At 42.0% G+C, this 21,435-nt stretch overlaps 1 protein-coding gene across 1 annotated transcript; it reads left to right on the forward strand.

Annotated features, from left to right (window-relative positions):
• The first annotated feature begins 14,736 nt into the window (after window positions 1-14,736).
• LOC104129138 (beta-microseminoprotein) lies at window positions 14,737-16,526 on the forward strand. The gene is made up of 3 exons (XM_009642045.2): window positions 14,737-14,860; window positions 15,420-15,522; window positions 16,397-16,526. Exons 1-3 carry the CDS (start codon window positions 14,737-14,739, stop codon window positions 16,524-16,526), a joined length of 357 nt encoding a protein of 118 aa, XP_009640340.2.
• Window positions 16,527-21,435: the final 4,909 nt, after the last annotated feature.

The following is a 21,435-nucleotide window of genomic DNA, read 5'->3' on the forward strand; positions in this document are numbered from 1 at the left end:
CACAGCAGCGCTCCCCGCCGGAGCACTGCCACGGGCTACGCCGGTGCCCGGTCTTACAAGTAGAGAGGGACCCCTTCCTGCTATTTTTCTTACGAAAGTAAGTGTGAGACTTACTATACATGTCAGGTAAAATCTCCTTTGATTTAAACTGGATTACTCTTAATAAACCCACACCAGAATTCCAGGATTTGCTAGAATAAAATACTATATACAGTAACATAAATAAATACATGGTGCAAGTTGCCAAACTGGGGTACACAGCCAATCACCCCTGGGCCTTTACAGGTCAAACACTCACTTCAACGTCCCACTTTCTCGCTAAGTCATTTTTTCCGATGTATTAAAAAACCTTGTCATACCACTGTATTTCATATGTTCTTTATTACAAGTGAATTAACAAGAAGGGAAATGACAATTAAAGCATCTGTTCATCCAGCTGGTAACTAAATAATTCATTGGAAACTGTCAATTTAGATCAACCCTTGATATTAGCGCATGGAGTTTGTTTATTGCACTTGGCTACACTGATACCACAGAAGACCTGGTAAGGAACCAGGGCACTGAGTGATTTGCTTCTTGCTTGGGTTCTCAGTTTAAATAAAAAAAAATGGCCAAGACCTTCAAGTTCTCATATTTTAATTTTAATGGCTACATCCAGATACTTGAAGGATATTGCTAGATTAGGGCCACAGGAACTACTAAAAGTAAAGTATCATTGTAGTCCTTTCTATTCTATTTTTCTGTGATTCTATAAGAAGATACCATTACTGAACTGGCTCAGACCTTCCACCCTAGTAGAATTTAAAGAATTTTAATATACTGATACTAAAGCAGAAACTAGCAAAGTACAAGTAGGAAAATATTAGCCGAGGCTAGTTTCACAACAATGCCTTGAGCAGGATTGTTAAAGAACACACAGATGGGATTAATCTAAAATTATTCTCCAAGGCTTTTAGTGTTTTGCCATAGTTCCTTCCTCTGCAACATTCCAAAAAACCAGAAAAATCTGCCTTTAGTTACTTTCCATACTCACCGACAATGTGGAATAAGATCCAGCAAGTCCTTTGCTGATAATGTGAAGTTCTATTGGCACAGAACTTTGTGCATTACAGAGCGTGAGGTCTATGTACTCTATGTGTACTGATGCTGAAAAATACAGGGTCTTACCGTCAGGTGGCTTCAGGTCAGGGGGTCTTGCAGATTAGTTTCCATTAAAAAAAAAGACAGCAGCATGGAACCTGACTGTTCCTTTGGGGGAAATTGTTTATTTGTGATACACACACCAGTCTCTGAGCAGAGAGGGCTACAAACAGCACAATAAAAATTTGCTTTCTAGAAGTCCCAACCTAAACATTACTGTCAGAGTCCCAAGAAGCGCTTCAGTCCTAAAATTCCTTTGAGAGGAATTTAGACAGGCTCCTTTTTAAGGTTAGAGAGAAGACAGCAACAAGAAAAATCACTTGCTGTTCCCCTCAGAACTTTCCAAATGAATATGCAATGTAAAGGTATCAAAAATCACATGTGTCATCAGGGACAATTTGCATATTAAGAAACAGAACATGTAAGACCGCACAGAGCTGAGCTGTCCGATATCCACGCTCACAGGCATGCCTTAGCTCTGCGGCATCACTTGCTACTTGTACGTGGCCCTGAGATCTGTGTCTGTGCAGCTCATATTCCTGAGGCCCTTCCAGAGCCGGGCAGCCTGCTTCTGGGCCAAGCTCTTTCCTGCACGGCCACGAGGACGGAAGTTACAGCAGGCTGGTGTTCCTTGTGATTCTGCCAGTCCCATGCAACTCCTCAGCCTTGTGCATTTGCAGCAGTGTGAAACGAGCCAGAGGTCCTTTGACGGGGCCCTGCAACGCTGCAGTGAAAGTGTTTAAGGTGGGGTCAGGCAGCCAGGAGGTTAGTGGGAGGCCCCTGGGGATTGCAGAGGTGGGCCAGGGTAAATACACACAAGAAAATATACACAAAACAGATTTGAGAAGCATGGCACATAGCACAATTGCTGCTCCCTTCTGCCCTCCAGTTTCTGGAGAAGAACTAGCACAGCATAATGGGATGCTATAGTTTTGGAGGCACGGTGCAAGAGGAAACAAATCTTCATGGATCTCTTCCTGGTCCTACTTCAGTTTATTTTCTGCAATGTTGCTCCATGGTGGAAAAAGCCACTGCCTATCCTGAAATTGCTTGTTAGCCCCATCTAAAAATTTACTACCCCAGACTGCTGCCAGACCATAAATCCTCTGGTTAGTTCTGAAAAGCCAATGCTTAATACTGGAGACTATAGTGATGAAAACTTGTTGCTCTAGTGTGAAAGCTTGCTTACATGCAGACTCGGCATCAGGGATATGCCTGAAATTACAGCTGGCTCTGGGATTTCCCAGCTGAGTTGGGGATACAGACATAAATATGTGTCTGTAGGTGGCCTCCTCAATGTAGTAAAGAAATTAGCAGAGTTCGTATTGAGCAGTGTGGGCTGATCCTGGCACACTTAGGGATTCTGTGCTATAGCAATTTGGATGGCTTTCTCCTGGCTTAGGTTCCTAAGCTTCCTTCCTGTGAAACCAAAGCGTGGAATGGGGACAAGACATGGTGGAAGGAGGTACTACAAACAGTTGGAGTTATCCAGACCAAAGAGCACACTAGGACTCCTTAATCCATCAGTGTAAGCATAGGCTGTGTTAGCCTTGAAGCTCGTTCTTTATGTCCACAGATGTCCTGTGAACATCAGCACAAGAAGCAGCGGCAAAGCAAAGGAGGAAATCCAGTATTTACACTCTTGCACAAGCTGACACCTATTCCTTCCCCTGGGCCTGGTCCCCAGTGGGTACCCACAATAATTTCCAGAGGCCCATAGGATGGCACAGAACTTTTGGCAGCTGCAGAATGGCTGTAGAAGGCTAAAGGCAAGATCATGCAACCTTGAAAGTAATTTGGAGGCCAGTATTGCATGCTTGTTATGTATGATCGCAGCTTACCGTCTCTTCACGACCTCTGCAGAGCTGGAAGCAAACATTTTCATTTGGAGTGGATGCTGACCACTCTCAAACCAAGCAGTAGATTGTTTTGTCCAGAAAATATCCGTATAAACAACATGACCAGTTTTAAGGGAGGTTTTGTGTTTGCTGTGCCCATTCATTGCTAGGCCATATGCAACTCTGTTACAAAGAGAGAATGATTTCTAACACATATACACAGATTATGAAATAAAAAAAACCAGTCTTTATTCATGCAGGATTATTAGGGGAATGTGATTTTTCTCTTTTACTTATTTTTTAAACTGTGTGAAGCAGCTACTGAATTCCTATTAGCATTTGTTCATGAAGAAATTACAGCTTACAGTGGACAAAGACTTAGAGTCTTGACACAACATTCAATATAATTTTAAATATAATTCTCCCTTCTTGATAATTTAAATACAATTCTCTCTTCTTGATAATCTGGGTAATGGTATGCCGTATAGTTAGCCTGGGTGATTTTTTGTTCCTATGTGTAAAAACTTTGGCAGAAATACTGCTTTCTGTTGCCTCACACTGGAAGTGCTAACAAAAGCTTAAGCAGACACAGCACTTGGTTAAAATCACAAATATTTACAAGGTAAAAAATGAAAGGGTTTTGTGTTTGCTGTGCCCATTCATTGCTAGGCCATATGCAACTCTGTTAAAGAGAGAATGATTTCTAACACATATACACAGATTATGAAATAAAAAGAAACAGTCTTTATTCATGCAGGATTATTAGGGGAATGTGATTTTTCTCTTTTACTTATTTTTTAAACTGTGTGAAGCAGCTACTGAATTCCTATTAGCATTTGTTCATGAAGAAATTACAGCTTACAGTGGACAAAGACTTAGAGTCTTGACACAACATTCAATATAATTTTAAATATAATTCTCCCTTCTTGATAATTTAAATACAATTCTCTCTTCTTGATAATCTGGGTAATGGTATGCCGTATAGTTAGCCTGGGTGATTTTTTGTTCCTATGTGTAAAAACTTTGGCAGAAATACTGCTTTCTGTTGCCTCACACTGGAAGTGCTAACAAAAGCTTAAGCAGACACAGCACTTGGTTAAAATCACAAATATTTACAAGGTAAAAAATGAAAGAGACTACCACAGCCAACTTTCCCAATAGCTAACAGAAAGTAAATATGCTTTTATAATATCAGAACAGGATGCAAACAAAAGTCAAGTTACAAGTAAAAGTTAAGCTTCTGTATCACACAAGAAAGAACCCCAATGCAGTTTGCGCATTGTTCTTAATTTTCCCTGCTACTCCTCATTCTCATACACAGGTTCCACTTATGGCTTGGTACAGATACAGAGAGATGTGGTTGTCCAAGCCCTGCAATAACCAGAACTCCCCAGCCTCCAATAGACAGTCCCAGCACCTGCGTTATCTGCAGGCTGCAAAAGGATTTGGCAGTGACAAGTGAAGTCAGGGCTTGGAGATGCCTCAGTCTCTGGCGCACAGTATAGAAAGGAGTGCCTATAGCAAGAAATAAGTACACATGTGCTGTCACTGGAGCAGCACAGGAGCATGAAGCCCCCAGAGGTACTTCCCCTCCTGCTTGAGATTCATTGCTGGTTAATGCAATGACACAACACACCACTTGCCTACCGGTGTATATATTTGTTTCAGGGAATTCAAAATCAGATTTCCTTTAGAATAATGTCTTATAACCTGTGTCTCAGAAATACGCAGACTATCATTACCCATGTCACCTAAAAGACCTTGCTGCCATGTACTGAGTCAAATGACTTACTGCAATAAGTTGTTGTGCAAGCAGGGAAAAAATAACTGGGATGATAAACTCAGTTGGGGTAACTAGAAATCCTAAACTAGGAACAAAAAAATCCAGACCAGAACTGCTAATCCTCTAAAGGAACCTGGATTTGGACACACATGACTTTGTTGGGTCATGGTTTCCCCTGTGTGGGCTTGATCCTTCTTTGATCCCAAAAGTTCATCTTTCATGTAAAACTGTGGTCTTGGAGGACAGCCATTACCTTGGGGGAAGGTGTCTTTGGAGTTCTGTCTCTGGGGTCTGCAGTCCTCTACAGTCAGGTAATAAGCTCTGAAACTTGAAACCTCTGACACATTTAAGGGAGCCACCCAAAGTCATGCATCAAGTCAGTATCAGACTGAAAAAATAAAGCAGCTCCTGAATCATAGTCCCATGGTTTTCTACTTCAGCCTTTAGCAAAGGCTTTGACACATGAAACTCACAGGACTAGTGAAATAGTGCTACACTCCCACTTTTGTAAACAGGTCAAGAAATTGAACTCATATCAATTCATATGTCATATTTGATAAAGCAACACAGAGCCAGGATGACTGTGAACTTATGTTCCAGATCAGGTCCAGCAAAGCCTTTCGCCAAGTGTGTTCCTGAAAACAAGGAGTGGCTCCACTGGAGACGATGGAACTACCCCCATGGCTAAAGCTAAGGATATACTTCAGTACTTTGCTTGATCCAAGCCCGAAGATATAATCCGAAGGCTGCAGAAGTTAATGGGGGTTTTCCAACTTTCCTCAGGCGGCTTCAAATGCATTTAAGCTAAAAATTATATTTCCAACATATATAAGCTTGAGTTTTCTGTGTGACTAATGTGCAAATATTTATCTGCATGATATATGAATATTCTGCGGAATCAGCAGTGAGCTTTGCAAAATACTTGTTCTTTCACTGAGTAATAACCTACCACAAGGACATTTGCCCTCTGGCTGTGCAGGATCTGAAAGGGAAAGATTTTTGGATTGAAAGTAAGAACACAGAATCATAGAGTGGTTTGGGTTGGAAGGAACCTTAAAGATCATCTAGTTCCAACCCCACTGCCATGATCCACTACTAGATCAGGTTGCTCAAAGCCCCATCCAACCTGGCCTTGAACACTTCCAGGGAAGGGGCATCAACAACTTCACTGGGCAACCTGTTCCAGTGCCTTACCACCCTCATAGCGAAGAATTTCTTCCTAATATCTAATATAAATCTAGTCTCAGTTTTGAACCGTTACACCCCTCATCCTTTCGCTACACTCCCTGATAAAAAGTCCCTCCCCATCTTTACTGTAGACCCCCTTTAAGTACTTGAAGGTTGCTATAAGGTCTCCATGGAGCCTTCTCTTCTCTAGGCTAAACAACCCCTCTCTCAGCCTGTCCTATAGGGGAGGTGCTCCAGCCCCTGATCATCTTCATGGCCCTCCTCTGGACCTGCTCGAGCAGGTCCAGGTCTTTCTTATGCTGGCAGCCCCAGAGCTGAACACAGTACTCCAGGTGGGGTCTCACAAGAGTGGAGCAGAGGAGGAGAATCACTTCCCTTGACCTGCTGGTCACACTTTTTTTGACACAGCCCAGGATGCGATTTGCTTTCTGTGCTGCTGGTGCACATTGCTGGCTCATATTCAGATTTTCATCGCAAATGCCCCCAGGTCCTTCTCTGCAGGGCTGCTCTCAAGCCACTCATTGCCCAGCCTGTATCCATGTTTGGGATTGTCCCAACACAGGTGCAGGACCTTACACTTGGCCTTGTTCATAAGGTTCACATGGGTCCACCTCTCTAGCCTGTGAAGGTCCCTCTGGATGGCATCTCTTCCCTCTAGAGTATCAACCACAGCGCTCAGCTTGGTGTGGTTGAACATGAACCTTACACTTGAACAAGAAGGAAAAGCATATTCATTTTTATGGGAAACTGGATACATCAGAATTATACATACTTAGATGAAGAGCTGAAGGCAACAACAAAGGGAATAAAGCTGCAGCGCAGTTCTAGAGGCAAAGTACCAAAGAATTCTTGCTAAGTAAGTCCTGTGTATACTTATTCATGCTCGGGGAATTCATTCCCCTAGGAGCAACATTGCCTCTAGAGCTATTAAAAGCTCATGACTTTAATTGCTGCTGATGGACTGCTGCTGCAGAGTTATACATCAATCCTGATACCCAGAAGTGGCCTCTCCTGACCACAACAGTGGCAAATCTGGTCTAGCAGATCACAATGAGATGTTTCTCTCCTATAACATTATTCTAAACTCTTGCTTATGCTCCAGTGTTCCTTAACAGTAATGAATTTAAATTAGTTTATTTAAGCCAGTGCAAAAACATTTAGTTGCACTTAAAATGAATCTCTAGCAGTTTATCTTTAGCTGAGAGGGAATTCACTTAAACTGCTATTACCAAACTACTACTTAAATCTATTGCTAGGTTTAAATTGACATGAAGTTTACTACTTAAAATAAAGGAAGAGCACCTGCTAGGTTTTACATCAATCTAACTAGAAGATTTCTAAATAGCCTGAAAGCGAAATCAGAAGAATGAGGCTTTTCTTTCTCTCTCCAGCTCTAAAAACACACTCGACAAATGGCCTGGAAACAATAGGTTACCCTGAGCTGCAAATTGCCAGTGGATCATGAAGCAAGGTTGCAGGGACAGGACAAGGGTAAATGGCATCACCTTCCTTTCCATCACCCCAAATCAATCTGCCTTTTAGAAGGTCCTAGAAAAGTACTGGACAGTATAACCTTTCCAGAGATTTCTCCAAGTGTCAACACTTCAGAGAAAATGCTTCCTGAGAAGCTGGAGGAGACCAGACATGTTTAGCAGTGCTCCACTGGGAAACTAGGAAAAGTCTAAGTATGAAATCCTTAGCAGCTGTCCTACCAACAAAGCCTTAAAAATGTTTCCTGCTTTTTAGTAGTCTTGCATTCAGAAAAGGCAGACCTTCAACACTGTCTGTTTTCATAACCCAGCTATCAACTTCATAGACTTATTGAAAATGATCAGAAATGGCTGGGCTGATCACAAGGATGATACACTTTTCACAGGAGGGATTGTCAGGCAGTTTTTTTCTCTCTTCATGCTATATGGCAACTGGTGAAGAGCAAATTAGTACAGTGCTATGGAAGCAACCACTCTTGAAAAAAGTGTATTAAAAAAGCAACTAATTCACTGGAGATGTAGCCAGATTGTAGTATCACTAAGGTTGGAAAAGATCTCCAAGATCATCAAGTCCAACCATCAACCCAACACCACCATGCCTACTAAACCATGTCCCAAAATGCCACGTCTACGTGGTTTTTTGAACACCACCAGGGATGGTGACTCCACCACCTCTCTGGGCAGCCTGTTCCAATGTCTGACCACTCTTTCAGTACAGAAATTTTTCCTAATGCCCAATCGAAACCTCCCCTGGCGCAACTCTTGCTCTATCACTAGTTACTTGGGAGAAGAGACCAACACCCACCTCACTACAACCTCCCCTCAGATCTAAGACTTCAGAAAGAGACTAAAATCTTTTAAAGCAAGATCTGCATATCCTGAGGCAGGAGGTTCCAAGGCACTCAGAGGAGTGTCAGCCTACCAGCAGACAATCAGCAGCACAGCTGGCAGGGCTCCAGTATCTTTATCAAGAACTCATTGGCCGAAGAATAAGGTGTTCTGCCTAATAAGTGCTTTGAAAGCAAAACCAATCATGCTTTAAGCTCTCTATCAAAACCCACAAACGGCCTGGCATAAAATTTCCTGTCAAGCCCAGGGTGACCTGGGGATAGAAAAGCCTGGACACGGTAGATGAAGGGAAGGGAATGCTGTAAAACTGGTGCAAGCCATAAGTTGGTGCACGTTGTCTATAGTTTCTCTACTCTCTCCTTGTATGAAACCCTTGTATCAAGTAATCTGGGAGAAAAATATAAAATCATTGCTGACAGAGTTTGAAAACAATGCTTAATGTGACAAATAATTACTAAGTCAGGTCTTCTTGATGGTGAAATAAACCATGTTTACTTAATCCATGTTTTAGAGATTTTTTTTTTTTTAAATTTTGTAGGAATAGGAATTTTTTAAAACTCTGTAAAACATAAAATCTATGTTAACAATGGTGCCCCTGAGAAGAATTTAGGGATGGAAAGCAAATGTTTTGTATCTAGAACAATATGGTGCTTAAGACAGCAGATATGATCTCTGGATGTACATACAGGAAAGGCATTACATCCTTCATAGTATCTGGGGTAATTTTCACAACACAAACAACCTTTCATACCTTGTTCTACACTCAGATTTGAAATGAGATATTCTCAGATTGGAGACTGTTCAGAAATGGGTTACAGGAATGAAGGGAAATCTGTGCTACACAACTGAGGACCGAAACCACCGTACTCACCTGAGAGAAGTCATAAGCTGACTTGATACTGTAAGCACAGACAAGTTGTGGTGAGCGGAGTTAAATCCAGTTGGTGGCCAGTCACAAGTGGTGCTCCCCAGGGTTCAGTTCTGGGCCCAGTTCTGTTCAATATTTTTAACAATGATCTGGATGAGGGGATTGAGTGCACCTCCAGTAAGTTCACAGATGACACCAAATTGGGCAGGAGTGTTGATCTGCTCGAGGGTAGGGAGGCTCTGCAGAGGGATCTGGACAGGCTGGATCGATGGGTCATGGTCAGTTATATAAGGTTTAACAACACCAAGAGCTGGGTCCTGCACTTCAGTCACAACAACCCCATGCAATGCTACAGGCTTGGGGAAGAGTGACTGGAAACCTGCCCAGCGGAAAAGGACCCAGAGGTGCTGGTTGACGGGCAGTTAAACATGAGCCAGCAGTGGGCTCAGGTGGCCAAGGTGGCCAACAGCACCCTGGCTTGTATCAGGAATAGTGTGGCCAGCAGGAGCAGGGAAGTTGGTCTCTTCTTGCAAATAATTAGTGATAGGGCAAGAAGAAATGGCCTCAAGTTGCATCAGGGGAGGTTTTGACTAGATATTAGGAAAAATTTCTTTACTGAAAGAGTGGTTAAGCATTGGAACAGGCTGCCCAGAGAGGTGGTGGAGTCACCATCCCTGGAGGCTTTCAAAAAAACTTGTAGATGTGGCACTTTGGGACATGGTTTAATAGGCATGGTGGTGTTGGGTTGATGGTTGGACTTGATGATCTTGGAGGTCTTTTCCAACATTAATGATTCTATGATTCTAAGAGGAAGATTTTGATGATAAAGTACTATTATCTAGCATGCTGTAAGGAAAGGATGAGAAAGGAAATTTATTGAATTTTCTCAATGACAAACATAATTTTCATGAAATGAAAGTTTTAAAGCAGGTAGTGATTATATCAGAACAAAAAAAATCAGGTGTATAGTCTGTAAAATTGAATGCTTATTAACTTTCTATGAATTATCTATTTCTTACTAAGGAATTATCAAAACTGCACAGTCTTCAACTTCAGCATTTCCTCCAAGAAGGTAATGGAATTATGTCATGTGATGTACTTAAACTTTTTTTTTCTCCTCCTGAATTATTTGGATTGAATACATCCAAACCCCAAAGTAACTATTATTAGTACACAGAAATACATAGAGCGTAGGAGGAAATGAATGACAACTTTTCTTGCCACCATTCCAAAGTATTTACAACTCTGTGTTTAATTTACTTTGAAAAAAAAGCCCAAAATTATTTATCTTGTAGTACAGCCAAATTCTATTGGATTTATTTGTACAAAGTTTCTAAGTGTAATTTTAAAATTATATGCCAAATTTCCTGTAGCTGGTGATGAATCTCCCACGGGAATGAGTTTCAAATTGCTTGCCAGCATCTGCAACAATTTCTTTTTGAAACATAGGTAGAGCCACAGTCTGTTACTTCATTAGAAAAAGAGGTTGCAGGAGCAAGAGAAAGCAGAGTATTCGATTAGCACTCAGAAGTTTATCACCGCTTGTCAAAGTGTTTTGCACATATAAAAGTGATCACACACACTATCGCAGTTATTCAGGTCAAAGCCTGAAGCTTTTGATTTGAGAGGAAATTCTTATTTTAGTTGACGAGAAAGAAAAATGTTGTAATGTGATCCAGTTTTGACTAAGATCTGAATGTCAAGAGGTTTTTCTACTGGCAATGGCCAAGGACCTTTGGTTATCTTACAGTGCACACCACAGCATTAAACATGAGTAGGCAAAGGTCTGGCCAAAGCTCCCTAAGCTATTAATATCAAGTTCCCTACTCTAAGCCTATTCCAGCCCACTGACAGCAGAGATGGTTAGCTTCCACAGCTAAAAATCCCCTAACCGTACGATACTGCCTACAGCTTAGCCATCAACGCTTGCATTTCATCAGAAAGGCATTTCTCATCATAATGCTTCCAAGGAATCCAAAGCTCGGGTTCAACCATTTACCCAGGTCAGTGCTCTACACAATCAAACATTTTCTCATTGCCAGCTGGTGAAATGTCAGTGATTTCTTCAGAAATTTCAACATAACTGCATCTGAGTTGAGTAAGCTTGAATTGCTCAACATAAAGGCACCATAAAATATTTGCTCTCAGATTCCACATAAAGCATTTGCAGAGTTCTTCCGGAGACTTGGAGTTCTTTGGAAGCCAAGCATTCCACAATGGTAAGTGAAAGGTTTAGATTTTTATTTTTTTTTTTAAATGAGGATACAGATAGCTATTTGCTGTGAAACTGCAAAAGAAGGATATTTAAGAGAATCACCTAGTTGCATATTTTTAAATGTGGATATATTCTATTAAAAGACCTGCAAGATGCAAAGAAAGTAAGACACCTTTGTGAAGACTATTGTGAATTTTGTTCTTTGTTTTGTAATTCTTTGCAAGAAATTGTACACATATATCTCTTGGACTTTCACTTGCTGTTATCCTTTCCTCAGAAATGTTTGTGAAAATATTCAGAATTTTGTGAATATGCCTTCAAAACCTATAGATGTGAAATACAGTTTAAAATATAGCCCCTTTACAATTAAAAGCGTATTTTGTCTGCATTTCTCTTTTGAGCTATCACACTGTGCCCTGTTTCAGCTCTTCAAGCCTCCAAATGTGTTTGCAGAATCTGAATCAACAGTTAGGTAACGCTAACTAGATAGACAAAGCCCTATGGCCCAGTTTTCCTCTAATTTATGCTCATGTAATCCCCAAAGGTACAGACATCAATTAGTAGCTCTGATGACAATCTCGGGAATGGCCTAAGTTTTATAGAAGAGGCAGTAGTTTCTGTAATATATGTAGATTCCTAAATAAAGCGAGAAATTATCATCTACTTCTTTCTCTGCCTAAGCTTTCTGGAGGGCTTGTCTATACTCAGACAAGACTTAGTTGAACAAAATGATTTGATATCTCATTCCACATTAATTCACCCACTTTCAAAGGCCATTAAATCCAGTTTGGAAGATTCTGTTTTGCAAGATGGCTGGTGGCATCCCTTTTTTACGATAGCAAACAAGCAAAAAAAAAAAAAAAGCTCCTTGAAGTGCCTTGCTCACGGACCACCCAGAACAACACAGCTCTGACTTTTAATTAAGAGCCCTTGGCGTCAGTGTAACAATCATCATCTCTGCCATTGCTGTTTCTGCCAGCGCTTTCTTACCTCTTGGATACCCTCTGTGCCCTTTACTGCTAACTACCTGTGGCTTAGCTGATGTATCCTTCGGTCGTTACAGTGTAAGGCCAGATCAGACAGCAATTAGATACCCCAGACTTCCCGTTCTGTTTCTGTTTAGATTCAGTGGAAGGTCTAAAACTTCGGTCTTTAGACAGAGGAGCACGCCCAAGTTCATCTGACTGGCAATTCTAGGAATAGCAAGATAAGGACAAATGTAGCAAACAAAGGATGAAACATTCACAGAAGACAGCCCAGCACAGCAAAAGAAAGATTTTAGTCTTTTCTATAAAGACATGGGTGGCAGCAGTAAGACCTCTGGTAGAACTGGCCTGTGCTGTTGCAAACACCTGAACCAGTTTGGAGGAAAGCCACCACCAAACTCAAGATGGATGACTAATGTACAGCAAGCAGCATCCCAAAGCTGTTGAGATCCTCTGTGGAAAGGCATGATTCCCTGAGCTCACAAAGCCCCAGATAGCTGCACAGCACAGATAGCCCCACAGACCCACGCCAAACGCACGCGGAGCCTCAGTAGAAACCGTCTGCAATGTTACATCCTACAACTTCATGGAACTGGAGTTGCTTAGACAATTTTCCTTTGGCCAGGCACCACAGAATAGCACAGTTTAAGAGTTTCCACCTTTCTTCTTAACTTCTCATTTTGGCTGTGGTCCTCAGCATGGCAACTGGTTCTGTTCTACCCCAAAACCTCAGAAACAGCTGAGACCGCTGGGCTTGTTTAGCCTGAAGAAGAGATGACTGAGAGGGGATCTCATCAACACATACAAATATCTTAAGGGTGGATGTCACGAGGATGGAGCCAGACTCTTCTCAGTGGTGCCCAGCGACAGGACAAGGGGCAATGGGCACAAACTGAAACATAAGAGGTTTCAGTTGAATATGAGGAAGAACTTCTTTACCTTGAGGGTGACAGAGCACTGGAACAGGCTGCCCAGGGGGGTTGTGGAGTCTCCTTTTCTTGAGATATTCAAAACCCTCCTGGACGATGTCCTGTGCAACCTGCTCTGAGTGAGCCTGCTTTAGCAGGAGGGTTGGACTGGATGATCTCCTGAGGTCCCTTCCAACCCTTGACATTCTGTGTGATTCTGTGTGTGCACTCCAAATCACAGAACTACTATGGAAGTTAAGCATTACACCCCCCCCCAGACCACTCCATAGACCCTCCTCCTCCCTTTCACTACACCATAAATGATAAATATCCCTCTGCCCTGTAAGAAAGCAGCACATCAAGGATTAAAATAGCAAGTGTTTTCCACAGCAGACAGAGGAGATTCCCGTTGGCTCACCATCTGCCTGAGGTTCAGGACCTTTCAATGTCTTTTGATATTTGTGATCCAAGTAACCCAAGGTAGACAGCAGAGCTGCCTAAATACAAAGCCTCTCACTGCTATTTCTGCTATTTTACACCCCAGTTTCAAGTAGTGACAGCCTCTGGAGTAACTTGGAAAGATCTACTCATTTTACAATGCTTTCGTGTTAATCTGCTAGTGCTACCAAGAAAATTTCCGTAACTTCCTCCACTGCTTCTCAGTCTCTGGCCATTCCTAAACTTTTGCCTTAAGTTATCCAGCTTGAGCAACCCATCAAAATAACACTGTGCTCTCCCATGCTTCTCCAGTCCCTCTACCCCAGTATAACTGCTGTTACAACGTTATGCAAGCATTTTCAAAAAAGTCCTGGTTATTCAGCAGGTCCCAGCCGATATCTCTGAAGAGCTCTTACAGATGTGTAGCTGTTGCCACCACTGGACAAAAGGAAGGATGTCCTGTGACATGTCCTGACCTGTGTGTGCATGGTTTGACAAGATGGCTCATGTGCTGCTAAACAGATTATACAGCACTGAAATTTTGCCATAAGACACTAAATTGTGTCTCTTTTCTCTACCCAGCCACCTATTTCAAAAAACCTTACTGGAATATAACTAGGCCTGAGATCTCCACTCCACTGCCAAATTTGGAGGAATTGCTGTACCTCAAAAGCGAAGTAAAGGGATGCTATATAGACAGTGATTTGCTGGAGAAGTAGCTAAATCTGACTCAGAGGCAATAAATAAAGCACTAATAAGAGTCTGACATGGCTTTCAAGCGTATAATACTACTGAAGCTTTTTGTGATTTCTAGAGATTGGACTTCATCAAGGAGTGATGCTGCTGACGTATTTATGTCTTATTATTTTGTCTCTTCCCACCTAAAGGAAAAAGCCATCGATGCAGTGAAATATCTAGAATGCCATTTTCCAACATTTTTATGTACACATAAGGTTATTTCTAATTTCTGCTTCAGGTTCAGTGATCTAGCTTTTTAAAACAAAGATAATGGAAGTGGAATTAAATTTATGCCATGGGCTCTGTGTCTCTTTTGCAGAAGAGCTTTCTGGCTTTCCTTGTTGCAATGGGCGTCATAGTGACACTGGGTGATGCATACTGCTTTTCTAAAATGAACAAGCCAGAGGAGTCCGACAAAGGTAAGGACAGGGAAGCTCCTCTCACTTGGTTGTTCTGTGGCAGCTCAGCTCTATGGCGACCTGCCAGGAAGGGCTCAAAATACAAGGGAGAGGGGAGATGTCAGAAAGACACAAAGAGGAGATTCCAGCACCAACTTTCCAAAAGTAGGGAAATCCAAAGTCTTCCCCTGGGCTGGGTATGGTTGCAGCACTGTTATTGCTGTTGGTGGTGGGTTGCTATTGCTATTCCAGCACATGGAGCTGATGCTGGAGTTAAAAGTCATTCTGAATAAAGTGTGGTGCCAGGTGGCAGACCTGGCTGTTTGGATGCTCATGTTCATGCCAGATCTGTCACACTGAAACTGTCTCCAACAAGTGAATAAGAAACCAGTTCAGGCTCTCAAAACAGTCCATGTAATAACCTGGAGAACAAAATTACTTCTACTTCACTATTAAAAAAAACCCAAAACAAAACAACAAACCCACCCCCCAAAATCCCCCAACATTTTCACTTTTAAACTTTTCCGCCATTATGTGGAGGCCTAAAGAATGTGTTTTCTTTTGCTGCTGTCTTATGCAGGCTGTACCCTGGATGGAAAACTATACCCCTTTGGAGAGATCGCAAGGACAGATAGTTGCTTCCGATGCAGCTGCAGCCGAGATGCAATGCGTTGCTGCTCCCTGTAAGTTTGAACTTCTTGGTAGCATCATTGCCCACAGAAAGACCACAGCTTTCCATTTGCTGGGAATAAATGAGTTTCTAAGGCCACAAGAGAGCCTTTCTTCACCCTCATCACAGAGCTAGGGCAATCCACATGTAGCTCTTGATCGTTTGGATCCGTGGCTCACTTTCTGCTGACTGGGAGTGGACACAGGCCCTTCCAGACACACCCAGTTGGTGCTTGCCTTTAATTTTCAGCAACTTGTGCACCCCTCTTACACTGCAGTTAAGTCTTTCCTTAGCAGGGAAAGTGGAGGTAGCAAGGAATTCATTCCACAAGGGACTTAAGTGAAGGTCTTCTAAAGGGCTTATCTGAATCTATTTCCAGAGATGCTTTTCTCCAGTGATCGTGCTGACCCTAGAGTGACAAGACTCTGCTCTGAAGTATCCATCTCCAACATCCTCCTTTCCTCTTACCCAACCTCGTCAAAGGGCCAAAATGGCTTGATTATGATGATTGCCTTTGCTCAGATGACACTCAGTGTGTCAGGAAACATCTACCACATTCTGAGCAAACTGGCAATAATGAAAAATCAATGGAAAAGAGATAAAACATGCCAAGACCATGCTTATGTCACATATTAGAGTGCTGTGTGAGAAACCCCTATGCTAGCGCTGAGCCTACTGGTGCATCCACACAGCGCAGTGCAGCAAGGAATCATCTGAGGCCCTGGAAGCTGTAGCTGTGTGGCACTCAAACTAGCCAGGCTGGTCTTCGCAATAGCTTCAGAGGTATCTCACTCAGCACTAACTTGAGCTATAATCACTGAACCACTGAAGTATTGAATCTTTAATTGCTCTCAGTCTAACATTTGCTTTCTCTTTGCCAATGACAGCTTTCATACTCCTACTGGTTATGACAAAGAGAACTGTAAAGTCATTTTCAACAAGCAAATCTGCGACTATGAAGTGGTGCAGAAGAGCGACCCCTCAAAGGAGTGCGTTGTCTATTCGCGTGTGGGCTAACAACCCACCTGCTCCGAACCTCTCTGCCCTGTGGAATTCCTCCCCTTCTTACAAATGCTTTGCCATCACAGAGAAGCCCGAAGACATGGGAGATCTTGTAAGAGACAGTACTTCAGCAGCTCACTTTTAATCTCCTAATTGTTCTAATTCAGTATACTAAGATGCATAATCAGATACAATGTCTCATTTCTGTCATTCCTTGCATTGGTATTACTGAGCTTTTCCAAGCACAATAAATCTGGATGAAACATCCAGAAACGCTTTGTAATGATGGTTCCTTTTATACAGTAACACTGGGCAATGTCACCTTCTTCAAGTGAGGAACGTATTTGCCTCATTACTCCAACATGCCGTGCAGATGCCTTATGTATTCAAATTCCCCACATTGCCTGGGGAGAGAATTCCAGCCAGTGATGGGCTACAAAACCGAATCTCCCACTTGGCAAATGGCAATATCCTAAATCTGCCCACATGTAGGAGAGCAGGCAACAACACCTTGTAAAATGCTGCTTCTACATTGGCCTCTCTGCCCCAGAACCGAATATTGAACCCCCCCCAGCTGTCTGCAGTTAACTGCTGTATGGTTTGAGAAGCAGCACACCTTCCAGGATAAGCGGGCTGTTTAATGATGCTCCATAAGCACGACAAGTCTGTTGTCATGTAAAAGGACAAGGTTACAGGCAGCTGAGCACTCTTAGGGCAGGGATCCTCACTTGGCCCAATGTCAGCCTATATTTGTTCAGCGGGGGTACTTGCTTCTCAAGATGACCCATCTCAAGCTCTGCGAGCTGTCAGTAAAATCATGAGGATTTAACGTGGTATGTTTTCTCTGGCTCTGTTTTTGGTTAATTTGCCTATGAATATTGTTTTAAATTTTCTTATGGCTTTAATTAAGATACCTCCTTTTGGGAAAAAAATCCAAGCATTTTGCAAGCGCTGGTATCACATTCTTAGCCTTTTAAAGTTCTCCACACCACAGGCTGGATATCAGCCAATAACTCCATGTTTCTGTACAATTGCTTCCTGCAAGGCTGAAGAAATGTGAGGGGCCAGAATTAGAGTCAGTTCAGCTTTTTCCAGTGCAAACGTCTGCATGTGCCTTTTTAAAATCCAGCTTTCATTCAGTGATTTAATCGTGTCATTCCTCAAAATTCCCCTAAACAGCAGCACGTGGCAATGAATGTTCTCACACTGCTTAAGTCTTAAGGTAAGTTTTCTCCAAAGAGTTTTTATATCCTGCAGGGGAGGAACAGTTTTGAAATTTGTCCCGGATGACTTTTCCCCTTTTCTGACACCTCATGTCAAATTTACACCGAACACAGCCTCAGCTGGTACCTGAAGGAATGTTCTCACAGAACAAACAGCTGCAGCTCCTTAGGTGAAGAGATATTTTGAGCATGGAGACCCAAAGACTTCCTGCCTAAATAACTCACAGAACTGTTTCTTGAGAAAAATCAGTTTTCATATTGTTTTTTTAAATCCCAGTTTTAAAAAAAACATTTTTATCACTGACAAAAGTGACTTGGAAGCTCCTCCTGGATTATTTTTTAATTCAAACCACTGAGCACTGCACACATCAGGATTAACATCCAGTTTGTTTTACTCTGGAACTCTGCCATGTGATACTGGAATGATCTCAGTATTCCAAGTTTTGCCCTACTTAATCTTAGAAATTAAGGCTCCATTTTTCTTCTGAAATTTATGAAAGCTAGTGTATTTTCTCATAAGGCCACACTCATGTTCTTAATATTGGTGGTTCCTCAGTAAGACTTCACATTTTAAGTCATTTACAGATACTTAGTTCACTTTTAAATTAAGTAGAATTTCATTCTACTTATTACCTTATGTGGACCTTTATTTATTTGTTTATAATTAGGAGCCTTATTACCTCCCTATAGTCCCAAGTATTTCTGTAGAACCTAGGTGCCAATTTTCTTACAGATGAAGATGAATTTCTCAGTGCAAGAAGACTTCTGGTTTGCAGGCAGCACCAGTAAAAACATGAGTGACTGAAACAAGAAATCTAGCACAGGCTTTGGATCTCATGCTTCATATCTTCATTAAGGTTATGAAACCGAGAAGAAACAGCACCTTTGATAAACGTGATTAGCACATCCTTCCAGAAGTTATCCGGGGATGGGGAAGCCTGTCTTCCACTGTAAGGGCACCTCCTCTACCACATGTGCTTGAAGCAGAATCTGAGCAGCCCAGCACGAACAAGAGCTGACACCAGAGAAGACAGAAAATGAATTCTGCTGAGTTTACCAGGCCCAAGAAACAGAGAGAACTGACCTAGCAGCTCCAGAGAATGGCCTGGCTTCACCGAGATCCAGAAATTCCCTCCAGATGTTACAGAAAAAAAAAAAAAAACCAAACCAAAACTTTTAGTTTCAACATTGCCAGAGTTGCTGGCACTACCGAAACTATTTTTTTTTTCCCCTAAATGAAACAATTTTAGCAACAAAGCTCAGGAATCTGGACTCCCTCTTCCTATAAAGCAGAAAGCCCCTCTACTGAGAGGGGAAACGTGTACCAGCATCACCACAGGTAATTTTTTGGGTTTGTTTTGGTTTTTTTTGTATCACGAGATGATCCAGCTGCAGGAAAGCTCTGTTTTGAACACTTGTTGTTATTTGTGTACCACAAAAACAAGGGTCATATGTGTAGGACAGGAACAGAGAGAGGCACCGGTTCAGTTTTCCATCCTTCACAGTGATGAAGCTGCTGGTTGATTACTGGCCCAATTTCAGTAGCTTCCTCAGAAATCCCAACAGAACCTTCCCAAATCTGAAATATTTTTGTGTTTGATTTGCTTGGTAAGAAACTGAAGAATAAGTTTTTGCCCCTTGTATGCTCACCCCTGCAGGGAACACCAGACAGGCCGTGCAAAAGCTCCTTAGAAACCACATGTTGTTATCATAAGTCCAAGTTTCAGATTCTTAAGATTTCATAGCATTCTGAGTCAATCTGTTGACATGTACGTGATCAGACAGCCATGGCAGTGCCATGCATGCATTTGAGCTGCAGCCTATTTCACATTTGAAGGAATAACAAAAATAAAATGCAAGCTGTTATTTTGTGAAAAAAAAAAAAAATTACATAAAGCCCGTTAAATATTCTACCCTTTCAGGTGCTGTGATTCCTGTTTGCTTTCTCAAACAGGGGGAAAGCAATTCTTCTAGCACAAGTATGCTCCCGGTAACTGTTAAAACACTTCCAAGAAGTTGTCGTGGACATTGGAGGGGTTTTACAGCAGCATTTCCTGGGCTTCCTTCTTGACACTGCCATGCAGTGGCTACTGGTATTACAAACTAAACAGCCCGGGCACGATTCTGGCGAAACCTGTCAGAGATAAGAGCCACAACAATCCTCTTTGTGTTGTTCTATTCTAGTTGCTGCCCATCAGGAACAGACAGGAAGGGTGTAGAACAAGAAATGGGAGGAAACAGGATTTCATACATCACAGTGGAAAACAGCAGAGAAGAAAAAAAAGAGAAAAGATCCCAACAGCCAAGGCATCCCGTGGATTTGGCCAAAGCATTCTGTGGCTGCCCTCCCCACCCCAGTTTGTTCTCAGTCCATGCAGCAATAATACCCAATCACTGAGTTTTATCTTCATGGAATCAGGGACTAACAAGTTTAGAAAATGGAACAAGCTCATGTTATCTAAATAGAGCTGAAATAGAGTGTTGGTATACACAGAATTAAGCAAGCTTTCCCCCCAAAAAAGCCCAGAGATCACTGAACTAAGTAACTGGCAGCATAAACCTGAAGTTAAGCCTCCTTTCATTTTGTGCATGCACGTGCAGGTTGTGTTCAAAATGAAAGATGTGCTTATCCACAGAACTAAACAGGGGAAAAAAATTAAATGTTTCTCATCCCACTGAAATTGCATTGAATTAAAACTGAAATTTGGCCCAGGGATGGGGACTCTGCTACCTACAGAAGGAAACAGGGGTGTTCAGATCAGGGGAGAAATTATATTGGTGCCTCTATCTTGGGCCTCCCAGCTTGAATTGAAACCTCAGTTCAAACTTCTGCTGTGCCACGTGTTACCTGGGACAAGTCACTCACACCATCTGTGCCCCTCGCCTCAAATAAATACAATTCTTTGCTAATTCCTATACCAGGAGAGATGTGAGGGCACGGGCTTTGAGGTTTGTGGGTATATCAGCCTCAGAATTAAAAAAAGAAGTTCCCACCCAGATAAAACTTCCTTCTACAGCACTTACAATATGTTTCTGTGTCAGCAGCGCACTGTGTATTTTAGTGATGCTTGCTCATGCTTTCCTTAAAACAGTTGTCCTTTCTCACATACGAATGTGGCGGACTCTTATGTTGGTTTTACAATTGTTAAACATTATACATAGCATTATCAGTTTAAGGTCAAGACAAATTTATTTTTAAAACTGTGTTTACTTATGATCTGTGAGCTGATATGCCTCGTGCTTCCTCTTGCTTTCCCCCTCTCAACCAGTCAACCTACTGGTTTACGTGACCTTATTTTGACTGGATATTATTTTCCATAAGGAGTCCTGCACTTACCACTTCCTACAGAAAGCAGATCCCTCTCAAGACTGTGAGAGTCATACTGAAATTCTGGGTTAAGAAACAAGGTTCCTGGACTGCTTTCGTTCTAGTGTGTCTCTTCTATCTTTAAGTTGTTTAGAGAGTAATGCTCTTCATAGGTATCAGGTAGTTTGCTGGGTTCTTTTAATAACACTACTGCTCCAAAATCATGCTGTATTTCTCTCTGTTGATGGCCTAGCACCAAAAGATACAGAAAAAGCAAGGCTGATAATCTTGCATTACTCTCATCATCTCTGCGGTCATCAGTGAGATGTAACCAGATATCCGAGCAGAAGAATGGCCAAGTAAAATAGTGAAGTAAATCTTCAAGAAAGTCCCC

This window comes from Egretta garzetta, unplaced genomic scaffold (genome assembly GCF_000687185.1).
Source record: "Egretta garzetta isolate BGI_Z169 unplaced genomic scaffold, ASM68718v1 scaffold56, whole genome shotgun sequence".
NCBI classification, from domain to species: Eukaryota; Metazoa; Chordata; class Aves; order Pelecaniformes; family Ardeidae; genus Egretta; species Egretta garzetta.

Excerpts from the sequence above, each read along its gene's own strand:
- LOC104129138 (XM_009642045.2), top strand. The coding sequence starts at position 14,737 with ATGGGCTCTGTGTCTCTTTTGCAGAAGAGCTTTCTGGCTTTCCTTGTT. Across the intron at positions 14,861-15,419 it reads GCCAGAGGAGTCCGACAAAG|GCTGTACCCTGGATGGAAAA; the intron begins GTAAGGACAGGG and ends TGTCTTATGCAG. Across the intron at positions 15,523-16,396 it reads GCAATGCGTTGCTGCTCCCT|CTTTCATACTCCTACTGGTT; the intron begins GTAAGTTTGAAC and ends TGCCAATGACAG.